The sequence below is a fragment of the Microplitis mediator genome, chromosome 11 (genome assembly GCF_029852145.1).
Source record: "Microplitis mediator isolate UGA2020A chromosome 11, iyMicMedi2.1, whole genome shotgun sequence".
In the NCBI taxonomy this organism is placed as follows: Eukaryota; Metazoa; Arthropoda; class Insecta; order Hymenoptera; family Braconidae; genus Microplitis; species Microplitis mediator.
This window is the reverse complement of record NC_079979.1, coordinates 3,306,126-3,320,346: the sequence shown is the minus strand read 5'-3', so window position 1 is coordinate 3,320,346 and position 14,221 is coordinate 3,306,126. Positions and strand designations below refer to the sequence as shown.

Sequence of the window (14,221 nt, the reverse complement as noted above, 5' to 3'; positions counted from 1 at the left end):
AATTTCTTTACTTTTTTGCAATTTTTTGGGGTTTTTTGGAATTTACTCAGACTTTAAATGGCTAATGTTTCAAATAAACTTCAGGTTAGTATGTGGAGGACCGAAATACATAAAAACGATGCTTAGTTAGGGTTAAAAAAATTTATAAATTTAAGAAACGGTCGATTTTTGTGTATTTTTTAGGTTTTTTAAAGTTTTCTCAAAATCTGAGGGTGTAGGGGTTAAACGGACCTCGGATTCGGATTCAGCGGGTCAAAATTCATGGGAATATATCGGTCCCGTCAAAAGTACAGAGAACTTTTTTTTTTTTGTGTGCCGGTGTTATTTAATAATTAAAGAAACATAGTTTTTATGGAAATAGTTTATATTTTGGTACACTATACAATTTTTTTTCGTAGTATCATTGTTGTAAGTTATGTGACAGTTCGTGGCTCAGTGAAAATATATTAATGAGCAAAAATGAAAAATCGATTTCTTTAACTTTACACGAACAAGATTTTTCATTATTAACAGATTATAATTTTAAACAGTTATTTCTTATGAACATATGTAAAGGGAGCTCGTAATTATTCCGTAGTCAATATAAATGTCTAAATATAAAACCTAACTTCACTATACGTATTGGTAATTTTTTTTATACACTAATGCAAAAAATTAAAGGAGCAGAAAAATTTTATAAATTTTTTAGTGATTTTTGGAAGGCTGTAACTTGGTGAGAAAAAATCGTATCGAAAATTTAAAAAAAAGCATTTTATAGCTTGAAATCTCTAGTTTAGGTGTATTTTTTTCAAAATTTTTTAAAAGCTCCAATTAATGCGCAAACATGAGAAATACCGCGAGCCAAAAAATTTCTAAATTTTTTTTTTTTTTCCGAAGAGCCCACGGACCGCGGAAAAATTCTTTCAACTAAACGAATGCATACATCGTTTAGCAAATTTATTTAGCTTCAATTTGGTTTTTTTTTTAACCTCGTAGGACGATTTGTCGCAGAGATATCAGCCTTCAAACAGAAAATGATCCTTTTGGCTTTGATCTTCGATATTTCAGGTACCAATGATCGCACAGAAAGTTGAAGGTTGGCGTTAAAAACTTGAATAAATCCCCTACAAGACCCTGTCATCATTTTTTGAAAAAAAAAATTTTTTTTATTTTTAACATCCGTTAGAAGAAAGTACAAAAAAATGACTTTTTTTGGTTTTTTAGTAAATCAACCGCTACTCTGCAAATATCGATAAAAAAAATAATGTTGCCAGGGACTTTTTTAGCTTAATGTACCCCCAAGACCCCTGTAAATTTTTAAATTGATCTATCAAACCGTTTTTTGGGAATCATCAATCAAAGTTTAGCTAAACAATTAAAGGAGCAAGTTTTGTTCCTTTAATTGTGTAATCATAATCAAAATGAAAAAATTTTTTTTTTTCGACTTTTCTCAAATTTTTGCGTCGGTAACTCAGCAAATGCAAGGAAATGACAAAAAAAATAAAAAATTTCCAAAAAATGTCAAAAAAAAAATTTAGAACACAAAAAACAAGTTTCAATTTTTTTTTTTTCTTCGATTTTTTTTGACATTTTTTGGAAATTTTTTATTTTTTTTGTCATTTCCTTGCATTTGCTGAGTTACCGACGCAAAAATTTGAGAAAAGTCGAAAAAAAAAAATTTTTTCATTTTGATTATGATTACACAATTAAAGGAACAAAACTTGCTCCTTTAATTGTTTAGCTAAACTTTGATTGATGATTCCCAAAAAACGGTTTGATAGATCAATTTAAAAATTTACAGGGGTCTTGGGGGTACATTAAGCTAAAAAAGTCCCTGGCAACATTATTTTTTTTATCGATATTTGCAGAGTAGCGGTTGATTTACTAAAAAACCAAAAAAAGTCATTTTTTTGTACTTTCTTCTAACGGATGTTAAAAATAAAAAAAATTTTTTTTTTCAAAAAATGATGACAGGGTCTTGTAGGGGATTTATTCAAGTTTTTAACGCCAACCTTCAACTTTCTGTGCGATCATTGGTACCTGAAATATCGAAGATCAAAGCCAAAAGGATCATTTTCTGTTTGAAGGCTGATATCTCTGCGACAAATCGTCCTACGAGGTTAAAAAAAAAACCAAATTGAAGCTAAATAAATTTGCTAAACGATGTATGCATTCGTTTAGTTGAAAGAATTTTTCCGCGGTCCGTGGGCTCTTCGGAAAAAAAAAAAAAATTTAGAAATTTTTTGGCTCGCGGTATTTCTCATGTTTGCGCATTTATTGGAGCTTTTAAAAAATTTTGAAAAAAATACACCTAAACTAGAGATTTCAAGCTATAAAATGCTTTTTTTAAATTTTCGATACGATTTTTTCTCACCAAGTTACAGCCTTCCAAAAATCACTAAAAAATTTATAAAATTTTTCTGCTCCTTTAATTTTTTGCATTAGTGTAATTAATATGTTCTAAAACTTCCGTTTGGAATGAAATTCACTCCTGGGGATTAAAGAAATAGAAAATCATTCACTCCACGTTTACTTCACTTTTACTCTGCAAATTTTTTACAGTGTAAGCATAGTAGTTAATCATACAGAAAAAATGAGTTACATATGACCTATACCCCCATGAAAAAAATATATTAAAATTACAAAAAAAATATATTTTAAATAGCTAACTTTTGGCCGATTTTGGTCTATATTTTAAATATATTAAAAATATATCTTAGAATATATAAAAAAATACATGGATAAAAAGATATTAATAATATATTTTAAATCTATAAAAAATATACTTATGAAAATATAAAAAATATATTTTTAAGTTAATCAACAATGTAAGGAAAAACATAAAAAATATGTTTTTTACATAAACTTTTTATATTTCTTTTTCTATGTTGTTGATTAACAGAAAAACATATTTTTATATAATTTTTTGATATTTTTATAATTATATTTTTTATAGATTTAAAATATATTACAAACATATTTTTTTATCTCACCATACCTATATTTTTGTTATATTTAAAAATATATTTTTATACATGTATTTTTTATATATTCTAAGATATATTTTTAATACATTTTTTAATATGAAAAATATATTCTTTTTATAAATTTTTTTCATGGGGGTACATGGCCATATATAGAGCCTATATATATTTTAACTACTTTTATACATGACTATATCCCGACTAGAATTTCTTCCTGATTTGCCTGAAGTACCATAAGGACCTTATCAGGTAAATATAAGGTTTGCCTTATTAGGGCAGACCTAACAAGTTCCTTGTCAGGACCTCATCAGGATATCCCTATTAACAAAAAAAGTTATTTGCCATCGGGTCAACCTGACAAGTTCCTGATCAGGACCTCGACAGGATATCTCTTTTGAAAAAAAAGTTATTTGCCATTGGGACAACCTGACAAGTTCCTGATCAGGACCTCATCAGGAAATCTCTTTTAAAAAAAAAGTTATTTGCCATCGGGTCAACCTGACGAGTTCCTGATCAGGACCTCGACAGAATATCTCTTTTAAAAAAAAAGTTATTTGACAATGGGACAACCTGACGAATTCCTGATCGGGACCTCGTCAGGATATCGTTATTCAAAAAAAAGTTATTTCCCATCGGGTCAACCTGAAAAGTTCCTGATCAGGACCTCGTCAGGAAATCTCTTTTAAAAAAAAAGTTATTTGCCATCGGGTCAACCTGAAAAGTTCCTGATCAGGACCTCGTCAGGAAATCTCTTTCAAAAAAAAAGTTATTTGCCATTGGGTCAACCTGACGAGTTCCTGATCAGGACCTCGACAGGATATCTCTTTTAAAAAAAAGTTATTTGCCATTGGGACAACCTGACGAGTTCCTGATCAGGACCTTATCTGGATATCCTTATTAAAAAAAAAGTTATTTGCCATCGGGTCAACCTGAAAAGTTTCTGATCAGGACCTCGTCAGAATATCTCTTTTAAAAAAAAAGTTATTTGCCATCGGGTCAACCTGACGAGTTCTTGATCAGGACCTCGACAGGATATATCTTTTTAAAAAAAAGTTATTTGCCATCGGGACAACCTGACGAGTTCCTGATCAGGACCTTATCTGGATATCCTTATTTTAAAAAAAGTTATCCCATCCCTTCAAATATTTAATTTACAGGCTAAAAATTAAAAAAAGTACAAAAGAATATTATATAAAAATCACATCAATCATTGTAGCACAGATTTTTTACTTCTTCATCAGTTATTCTTTGACATCATAATAAATATTATATTTACAATTTCAAGATCACTTGTGTATGTCAGCTCAGTGGATAGCATCGAGGACTTTGAATCGGAAGGACGCAGGTTCGAGCCCAGCAGTTATCGGGATTTTTTCATCAATAAAAAATATATTTACTTCCTCTAATTAATGCTCTCAATACAATAGATAACATTCTCGATCGAATTAAAATTCTCTCATTTTTTTTTTGCAATTTAATATTAATTTAAAAATAATTACTAATAAGGTAATCCTGATAAGGATTTGATGAAGATATCCTGGTAAGGACCTGATAACGCAATCCTGATAAGGACATGATGAGGATATCTTGGTAAGGTCCTGATAAGGCAATCCCGATAAGGACCTAATGGGTCTTAAGCGTTACATCCATATCAGGGTCCTCGTCAGGATACCCTGATCAGGACCTTATTTGAAATAAGGTTAACCCGATAAGGACCTCGTCAGGCCCTTATGAAAAATTCTAGTCGGGATAACCAAAATTACACATATCACAATTACTTACACACAGGATTATATAGCACACGAAAAAAAAATAAGAAATTTTTTTGTTATTACTAATAATAGATTTTCAATTATATTTTGCTGTTTTAAAAGTGAGTTATTCTTAAAATCTCATATAGCACAAGTAAGCTTAGCAGTCAGTGTCGGTAGCGTAGCCGAGTTGTTAAAGCGTCGGTCTTTCGTTCGTTAGGTCCCGGGTTCGAATCCCACTAGATCGTGTGCGTTCGGTTGATGTTAATAGCGTTTTTTTCTTAAATTAAAAATTTCTACTCGGTTAGAAATTAATATGATCGAAAATCTGATTGATTTCCGCATCAAAAAAAAAAAAAAAAAAAAAAAAAAAATTACAGAAATGGAGTGTCTTTTTTTTTTTTAATTTAGTTGAAATTTCTGTACACGCCTTTGTATATATTGGAAATTTTAATATATGGCCATATATAATTCACTTTTACCGAACAATTAAATCACTATTTGATAAATTCAATTATTTCTATTCTATCCAATCAAATATAATAATAATAATAATAATAATAATAATAGTATAAATCCTCGTGTCTGGTGTCAGACATTTTTAAGCTTTATTGTCGGCCTTTTTTCGGCCATTTTTAGGCATAACGAGTTTCGGCCAAATTTCGGCCTTTTTTTGGCCTAGCGAGTTTTGGCCTCGTGTTCACTACCTAGGCCTTTTTTCGGCCAATTTTCGGCCGAGAATAAAAATTACTTTTAGAATATTTACACCCGGGGAGTCAATATTATCGGCCTCAAACCAAGAGAAAAAAATTCTTGGGAGAAATAAATATGCATCTTGTTTGAAAGCAAAAAATGCTTTTTTTAAGCTCAAAATTTTTACTCTCCATTGAAGAGTAATAATTTATTTATTCAAGACTGAAATTTTTTTGAATTGAGAAGTTTAGATGTTTCAAAACAAGAATAATATTTTGAAGAAAATAATTTACTTGAACCAAGTTAATGATTTTTTCTGTGTAAAACAGACCACCAAAACTGTTCATTAAATACACTAACGCAAAGAATTAAAGGAACAGAAAAATTTTATAAATTTTTTAGTGATTTTTGGAAGGCTGTAACTTGGTGAAATATAATCCTATTGAAATTTAAAAAAAAGCATTTTATTTGCTACACGGAAAAAAACTTTGGATATATTGGATGAACAAAGGATACCGTCAGTTTTTTTTTCAACCTCAAAGTGTCCTGAAAAAACCCTAAAAATTTCAAAGCGCTGCGATTTTTCTTTCTTAGTGTTCCGAAGCTTTAAATTGATCGATTTTGCCAAAAATCGCATAATGAGCGATTTGAATCGCTTTCCCAGGTAGGAATCGCCAAGGCTGACGATAGGCCGAGCCTTGGCCCTGTTGTCACTTGCCAAGCTTCGGCAGCTGACCATTGGCCCAAGCCTCGGCCAGGGCTTGGCCCAATGGTTTGATTACGTTAAGCCAAGTCTTGGCAGCTAACCATTGGCCCAAGTCTAGGCCGAGGCTTGGTCCAATGGTTTCATTAAATTAAGCCGAGCCTTGGGTAGTGACCATTGGCCCGAGCCTCGGCCAGGGCCAGGCCCGATAGTTTAATTTTTGTTAAATCGAGCCTTGGCCGCTGACCATTGGCCCGAGGATCGGCCGAGGGTGGATCCGATAGTTTAATTTTTGTCAAGCTGAGCCTTGGCAGCTGACCATTGGCCAATGCCTCAGCCTGGGTTAAATTTTTATTTAATATTAAAATTATCAACTTTACATGTATCTATGTATATATGTATACAGAGAAGACCAGGGAATAACGGTCTACCGAGTATACGATTAATATCAAGAGTTGAAATTTTTTAAAAAGTAAAATTATTTGATATACAATAATTTTCATTTAATCAGTTATTGCTATGAACAAAACTTTAGTTAACATGAAATTTTTATTTTTGGCGGGCAAAATGGGGTATCCTTTAAAAAAGTTGAAAAAAAAAATTATTGAAAGTTGATCAAATTTCATTAAATTCAAATTTTTTATATGTAATATACATAAAGAAAAATTACATTTCACATCATTGGTGGATACGAAGGCAAAAAAAAATTTTTTTTTGTGGGGCAGAGAGACCCCCCTCCAAAAAATGATAATTTTTTTTTTTATTAAATTGTTTTCAACATTAAGAATATATTTCTTTCTCTTGACAATTATTTTTGGTTTTATAATACTCAAAAAAAATTTTTTTAGGTGTAATAAATCGTTTCCCCTCGATTAGCTTAATTACTAATTGTTATTTAATAAAAAATAACAATTCGATATTTTTTATTTGTCATTATTGTGAACCCAAAAAACGTGTTTTTTGATTTTTTAGATTACAGATTATTTTGCATTTTTTCAAAAATTTTTTCAATTAAAAAATAAAAATATTATTTTCGGATATTTTTAGTGGCCGAATTTGCCCCAGCTATAGAGAATCAGCCGAAAAATGAATTAACATATTAAATTTTTTTTAATTTGACGATAAAAATATAAAAGAATCATTTATTTAGAATTTTCAGATGGTCCACTTTACCCCAGGTGTCATGCGTAGTGCTAAAAATGCGCAAATATATCGGATTTATAGCAATTAGACGAAAATTTTTTTTTTTTTTTTTTTAATATTTTGGGGGTACTCCGTTTTGCCTACCCTACCCCCTTTTGCCTCCCCCCCCCTTTCCCTAGTAATGCTACTTGATCTTACTCTTAAATTATTCATTTATATCAAATCATAAAATTACAAATTAATAAAAATATGTCATTACTCATCAGACAATTTCGTTCATTAAATAAAACTACATTTCACCTCATGTTTACGATTGAATATTTTTAAATTAAATTGTAATTAAATAATTAACAAGCAAAAAAATCATGATTATTTGGACATCAGATTTAGCACAGTGGATAGCGTCCCGGCCTAGTAATCAGAAGGATCTCAGTTCGAACCCCGGTAGCCCCCAAATAATTTTATTCGTTATTTCCCATTAATTCAGTAATTAGTTGATTACAATTCAATGTAATGTTGATAAAAGTGTGATCAAACTTTTTTTTAATTATATTTATTAAATTAAATAATAACATTTTAGATCGACCATTGGGTGAGCCTTAGATTTTTTGCTTCCCGAGGTTTGGCCGAGGCTTGATTTTTTGTTTCCCAAGCCTTGACCAAGGCTCAATTTTTCGTTTCCCAAGACTCGGCCGAGGCTTGATATTTTGTTCCCCAAGGCTTGGGACATGGACATCATCCAAGGCTTGGACCAATACTCACCCAATGGTTCAGCCAAGGCTTGACCAAGGCTCGGGACTCTGGCATGACGACTGGCCAATGCCTGGTCCGAGCCTTGGCCAATGGTCCCTTCCTACCAGGGTTGGTTTTCAATCATTTCTTCAATGTCAAAAAGTTTTTTTTAGCGACAAGCTTCGTTTCTTCAATCAAAAACAGTAATTATTGAAAAAATTTGAAAAAAAAAATTTTTTTTTCTTCAAGAAAATTGATTTTTTTGAAATTTTTTTTTTCGATATTTTTCCTCCTTATTATCTTCACAATTGATTTTCTTAACATCAGAATCATTTCGAAGATGATAAGAAAGAAAAATATCGAAAAAATTTATACTAAATAATATTAAATTGAAATAATAAATATTTAAAATTAACAATCTAATAATATTTGGTATAAATGATACAATGTATATTTATTGTAAGGAGTTAGAATGAGTCTATTTTTAACACCGCTCTTTTCATAGTGAAGTAATTTTACCACCTGCTTACACGATTGCTTGGCTGTACATCGACTCTTACTTCTTCGTGCAACGCATTCCATTTACTTAGCAATTAAAAGAGTGAAGTTGATAACAAAGTAATGAAAAGAAGTTTAAAATTACTAAATAGTGTAATGGTATATTATGGTAATTGCAAACAAATCGTAAAAATTATAATATTTTTTTAAAAATAATTATTAATTTGTTTCGAGCGTTTTTGCGACCAAATTATCAATTTTAGGTATAAAGTGTACATATACTCAATTGTCGAAAATTGAATGCTCTAGGAAAAAAGTCATGACCAATCTATGGATATTTTGAATATTTATGGAATTATTTCAAGTCTACACGGAAAAAAAATTCTAATTAAATTTACGATAATAATATCGTAATTTGTCGTATTGATTATTGTAGTGGTGGACTAGACTTTTACAATCGTAATTTTTACGATGTAGGGTTGGAAATTTCATTTAAGAAATAATACTTCAGACAAATAATACGAAGTCTTAAGCTCTTCAATATAAATTACGATGTGAATATCGTAAAATTTGAAGAGAAATTTTAAATAAAAGAATAAAATAATAATCGTTCGGACGTTGGATTCGAACCTGAGTCCTTCTGAGTGCGAAGTGTCCGACGCCTTGGACCACTCGGCCACCGAAGAGCCTACACTTTATATGGATACAATATCGTAATTTTTATAGCTTACATCGTATTATAACAAAGGCAGCACTGTAATATTTATTTTACTTAAAAGTACTTAGAAAGATAAATATAGGAATAAATATAGTTTTTGAATTGTAATTTTTATTTCTTTTATTTTTACGATGTTAAATTGTAATTTTTGAAGTAATTTTTAATCCTAAAAGTCTTTGTTAAAATTACGATGTTAAATAGTAAAAAATATAACCCACATAGTAAATTTTGAAATAAAATATTTTAAAATTTACGCTAATAAAAGTCTAGTCCACGATTACGATATTAACATCGTAAATTTTGTTAGAATTTTCTTTCCGTGTAAGACAGCTGCTTCCAAATTTTGAAATAATTATTTCACAAAAATCTTAACGTGTTCCGAGAGTTTAGATTTCTGATTTAAAATTGAAATTGGAATGAAATTTGTTTCGTAGATCATATAATTACCTGAAATACTAAAAACGATGTTAAATAATTTTAATACTTACATTGATGTTTTTATTTAATTGCCTATGAACGAACAAATTATAAAAAGTTTTTAATTTTAAGTTTTTTCGAATGATAACTTTATAATTAGGTTTTTATTTATTAATCAATACACTCAATACATTAAAGTTGCAGATTTATAATTGTTAATGACAAACAACACGACATTTATTCCATTTCTGGAGGTTCAAATACCGATTTTAAGAAAAAGTTGAATCAATTTTTTTTGTAGATATATTTATGCTCTACAGAAAAGATTGAAGTTTTATTTTGTGTATCAGTGATACTTATTATGATATTTGAGATTTTAAATTATTATTTACTTAGTGACCAAAACCTGCAGATGGCACCTTTTTCGAATATCATCGAGTGCAATTATTAAATCCCCATTAACCAATCAGTGAATACTAATTACGGATTTACTACTAATTTAATACTTGGTTTCGAGATAAAATCACTCGCGGCTATTAAGAAGAACCATTCGCCCAGGAAAGAAAACAATTCTCGGTTGCGATCTCAATGACTTTCTATTCCCGAACCGTCGCCTTATCAGAACTTGTTTGCGAAGTTTTGAATATTTATGAAAGAGCAGTTCGATTGCGAAAATGAACACACTCCACAGTAAAATCACCCCAGTGATCATGTAACTGAACACGAAATTATCAAAGTCAACCTGCTCATACTTTTCATTTTCTTTAATTTTATTAATTTTCTTTAACTTTTTCGAATATTCTTTGCTCGGTTTGTCGTCTCGATAATAAATTGAGCCTGTTTCCACCGATAGTGCACCCATTTTATCGACTCTATCTTTCAGCGGCCAATCCTTTCTGGTCCAGTATACGAAATATTTTCTAAATATGACATCTTTTGAAATATGTAAATTTTTTAAATTTAAAGCGGAATTTAATTGAAGCAACGTCCTACTGATGCATGCAACAGTCGAATTTTCCTGTGCTTCATATGGGCATTTTTCAAGATGTAGCAAACTCGATGGATGTAAATATTTTCTGTCCTCATCAGTAACCCACAAGTTTTCATTGATCATATCATTTTCTAAAAGACCGTCAAAATATACATGATACTTATTGTCACGAAGATCTTTAAGCGACTCAACGTTACGTCGAATTGGTTTTGACAACATTGCGGATATTTGTCCCTGAAACTCGGGCATTATTATAAATATGAATAGAAATCCAGAGAAGTAAATGATTCTCATAGATAAACGATCCATTGGAGACATAACTCCCATATTAGCCAACATTTTCACCACGTCCATAATACTCTCACTAACCCTGAACGCATTATTAACTAATATGACCGCTAATATCAATAAAAGAAAAACAATTGAAAGAATAATAAATTGTAGATTAAAAGTTATTTCGCTGATTGCCTCCAAATAATTCGACTTTTTCGTCAATATTGAGTATTCAAATAAAGTATACTGTGCTATAATATCTATAAACTGATAGTTAGCATCTGCTAATTGCGTTAACTTATCATGGGTATCATACTTTTTTTGTACTAACTCGTCAATGTAACCATAATTCATCATTTCTTTGGAAATACCTCGTTCCAAGAAGTGGACTGAATATGTTGCATTAATGTACGGAATCAATGTATGTATTGTTGCTAATTTTTCATTCGTTATTGATTTCAAATAATTTTCCATCATGTTTACTTTCTTATCTAAAGTCACATTTGGAAATCGCCCAGTAGATACTGTTTTTATTTTATAACGGCCTAAATTTTTTGTTTTGTCGAAAATTATATTCTGACATATATTTTTACCTGTAACTGAATATATAAATATTGTTATACAAAGCGGTATGCAAATCGTGTTCGAATCGAATTAAATCAAATGTTCCTTTTTTAGCAAGACTTGAATTATAGGATAAAATATTACAATTTCTAGTCGTTTAAAAAGAAATTTGTGAGTTGTTCGTAAATTTTCAAATAAATTTGAGAGTCAACAAGCGAATAATCCTAATTATGCGATTTGTAGTTCGAATCGAACAGTTCAGTTCAATTCGATACGAATGATTCACAACTTTGAATTATTCGCACGCCCCTAAATAAATACATATGTAATTATGTAAGTTTAAAAAAATTCTGAAATATATAGAACGCAAGTGTTTTGAAAACAAATGAATACCTTTTGAATATTTTAGATTATAGAGTGTCCACTTCTCGTCAGCTTTATCTATAAATGCGTCGCTGGCATCAAGTTGGACCCACGATGACGGAGCGTAATTTGTAAACGGATTTAAAGTGTAAACAATTGTCGAATCTCTGTCATAACACAAGTAATATGCAGATAATAAATTAAATTTCCACAGCATTCCTAGTACGATTCGAGCATTCATACTACGAAGATCTTTCGTCGTGTCGAGAATGAAAAACGGAGACTTGATACTCCAGATTTTTGATTTCCTTAACTCTCCGATAAACGCTGCCAGTTTTAGAAACGATTCAAACAAAAGGACATACGCCGGATAAGCAGGAATGTGCCCTTCGATCTTAGTTGGCTTGAAATCCTCGTTAATTATAATTAACGACGAATTTATATGATTAATATCAGATGGATTTTTTACTTCGTCATCGTCATCAATCAAATCAGCACTTATTAAAATTGGATTTGAATTATTTGTAAAACATTTCTCCACTATTTCTTTCTATTGGTAACAATAAATAATTTATTAACTAATTGCCATTTAGAAACAAAATATCAAAAATTAAATTAATAATAAAAATTACCGCATGGCTAATGAGACGTTTTGATGAATCGTCTTCTGGTGAAGACGCGTAAATTTCGATTTTACTGCACGTAACATTAACAATAAATAAACAATAATAAAATAATATTATTTTATTACACGACATTATTCTGACACTATACAATTTCAAACAATAATTTTTCTAGACTTATTCTGATGGAGAATTTTCCAAGTGCGACAGTATGCTGCGTTAGCAGAATAACTACTGGCTTTGCAAATGATCAGAAATATATAAAAACACAAAGTGTATCTATGACAACAGTTGTTGCTGCAAAAATACATTTTTTATGACAATCGATCGTGACAAAATATATATATTTGCTGTTATCTAAAAGCATCTTTATGTCTTTTTACTATTTGTTCTGTCCACTTTGGCAATCGAGTGTTCGCAAAGTGTGTATCGATCAATTTGTAACCAATAAAGTCTCCTTACAACTGATTCTATCTATGAAGGTCAGCGTCAAGGATGCATTAAAAAAATATGCATATATGTTTGAAACCCTAAGAACAAAATCGATATTTAAATTTGAATAAAAAATATTTTTCTGTCTTCAAATAACACGAAAGCACTCAACACATTTTTATTGGCACACAAAGATACATGTTATTTTAAATTTGAATAATTATTTAGATGATCATAACACGGGAATGTTAGCTCCGATTCCGTCCTAGCCTCTCAAATATCTTCTTAGCATTTATTTACCTTTAAAAATGTTCTTAAGAGTCGTTTTAATAGAGCTCATAGAAAAAAAGTCACAGAGCTCTAAAGTTGAGAAAAATCGAATTATTGAAGAAAAAGTTTTTGCAGTGAACATTTTTAACTTCCCGCTAAGAAAATCGCCGATTTTCGAAAAATTGGGAAGTTATTGTTTTCACCCCGATTTGCGAAAATCGAAATTTCATCAGATGTCGACGTTTAGAGGTTCTAGGAAGCTATTCTGACTATTTTCAGAATGATGTCCGAGTGTCTGTACGTATGTATGTGTGTGTGTGTGTGTGTGTGTGTGTGTGTGTGTGTGTGTGTGTGTGTGTGTGTGTGTGTGTGTGTGTGTGTGTGTGTGTGTGTGTGTGTGTGTGTGTGTGTGTGTGTGTGTGTGTGTGTGTGTGTGTGTGTCAACTAGATATATTTATAAATCAGCTCATCTTTATTTACACTGTAGTTCGGAAACAGAGGTTATTTTTCATGACATTTTTCGGACAATTGTAAATAAAAAATTTAAAAAATGCTTTTTTTCATTACAAACCTACATAAATTATGGAATATAATAATGTGGTGGTGTAAGTATAATTTTTACTATCCAATTTTTGATAAGCTAAATATTATGTGGGTATATCCTTCGTTTTAAAGTTATTTATATGGATATGAAGTTCATTTTTATGAACAATTTAGTAATATTATTGTCATAGGATGAATGATTCTAAAAGAATGATATTTTCAACTTCCTGCTAAGAAAATCGATGATTTTCAAAATTTCGGGAAGTTATTGTTTTCACCCCGATTTGCGAAAATCGAAATTTCATCAGATGTCGACGTTCTGAGGTCCAAGGAAGCTATTCTGACTATTTTTAGAATGATGTCTGAGTGTCTGTATGTATGTATGTGTGTGTGTGTGTGTGTGTGTGTGTGTGTATGTGGCCATGTATGGTTTTTAATAGTCCATGTATAGGCATATATGGTCGTATATAGACATATAGACATAGTAATAAAATAGGAATTTTTTTTTATATCACTAACAGCATATTGATGATTATATTTTGCT

General features: G+C 30.5%; 1 protein-coding gene across 1 annotated transcript; it reads right to left on the bottom strand.

Moving 5' to 3' along the window:
• Window positions 1-9,811: 9,811 nt before the first annotated feature.
• LOC130677413 (uncharacterized) lies at window positions 9,812-12,632 on the bottom strand. Its single transcript, XM_057484169.1, has 3 exons — window positions 12,442-12,632; window positions 11,840-12,359; window positions 9,812-11,481 (listed from the first exon to the last, which is right to left on the bottom strand). The coding sequence occupies exons 1-3, from the start codon at window positions 12,565-12,567 to the stop codon at window positions 10,142-10,144; spliced, it is 1,986 nt and encodes a 661-aa protein (XP_057340152.1). The 5' UTR covers window positions 12,568-12,632; the 3' UTR covers window positions 9,812-10,141.
• Between the last annotated feature and the right edge of the window lie 1,589 nt (window positions 12,633-14,221).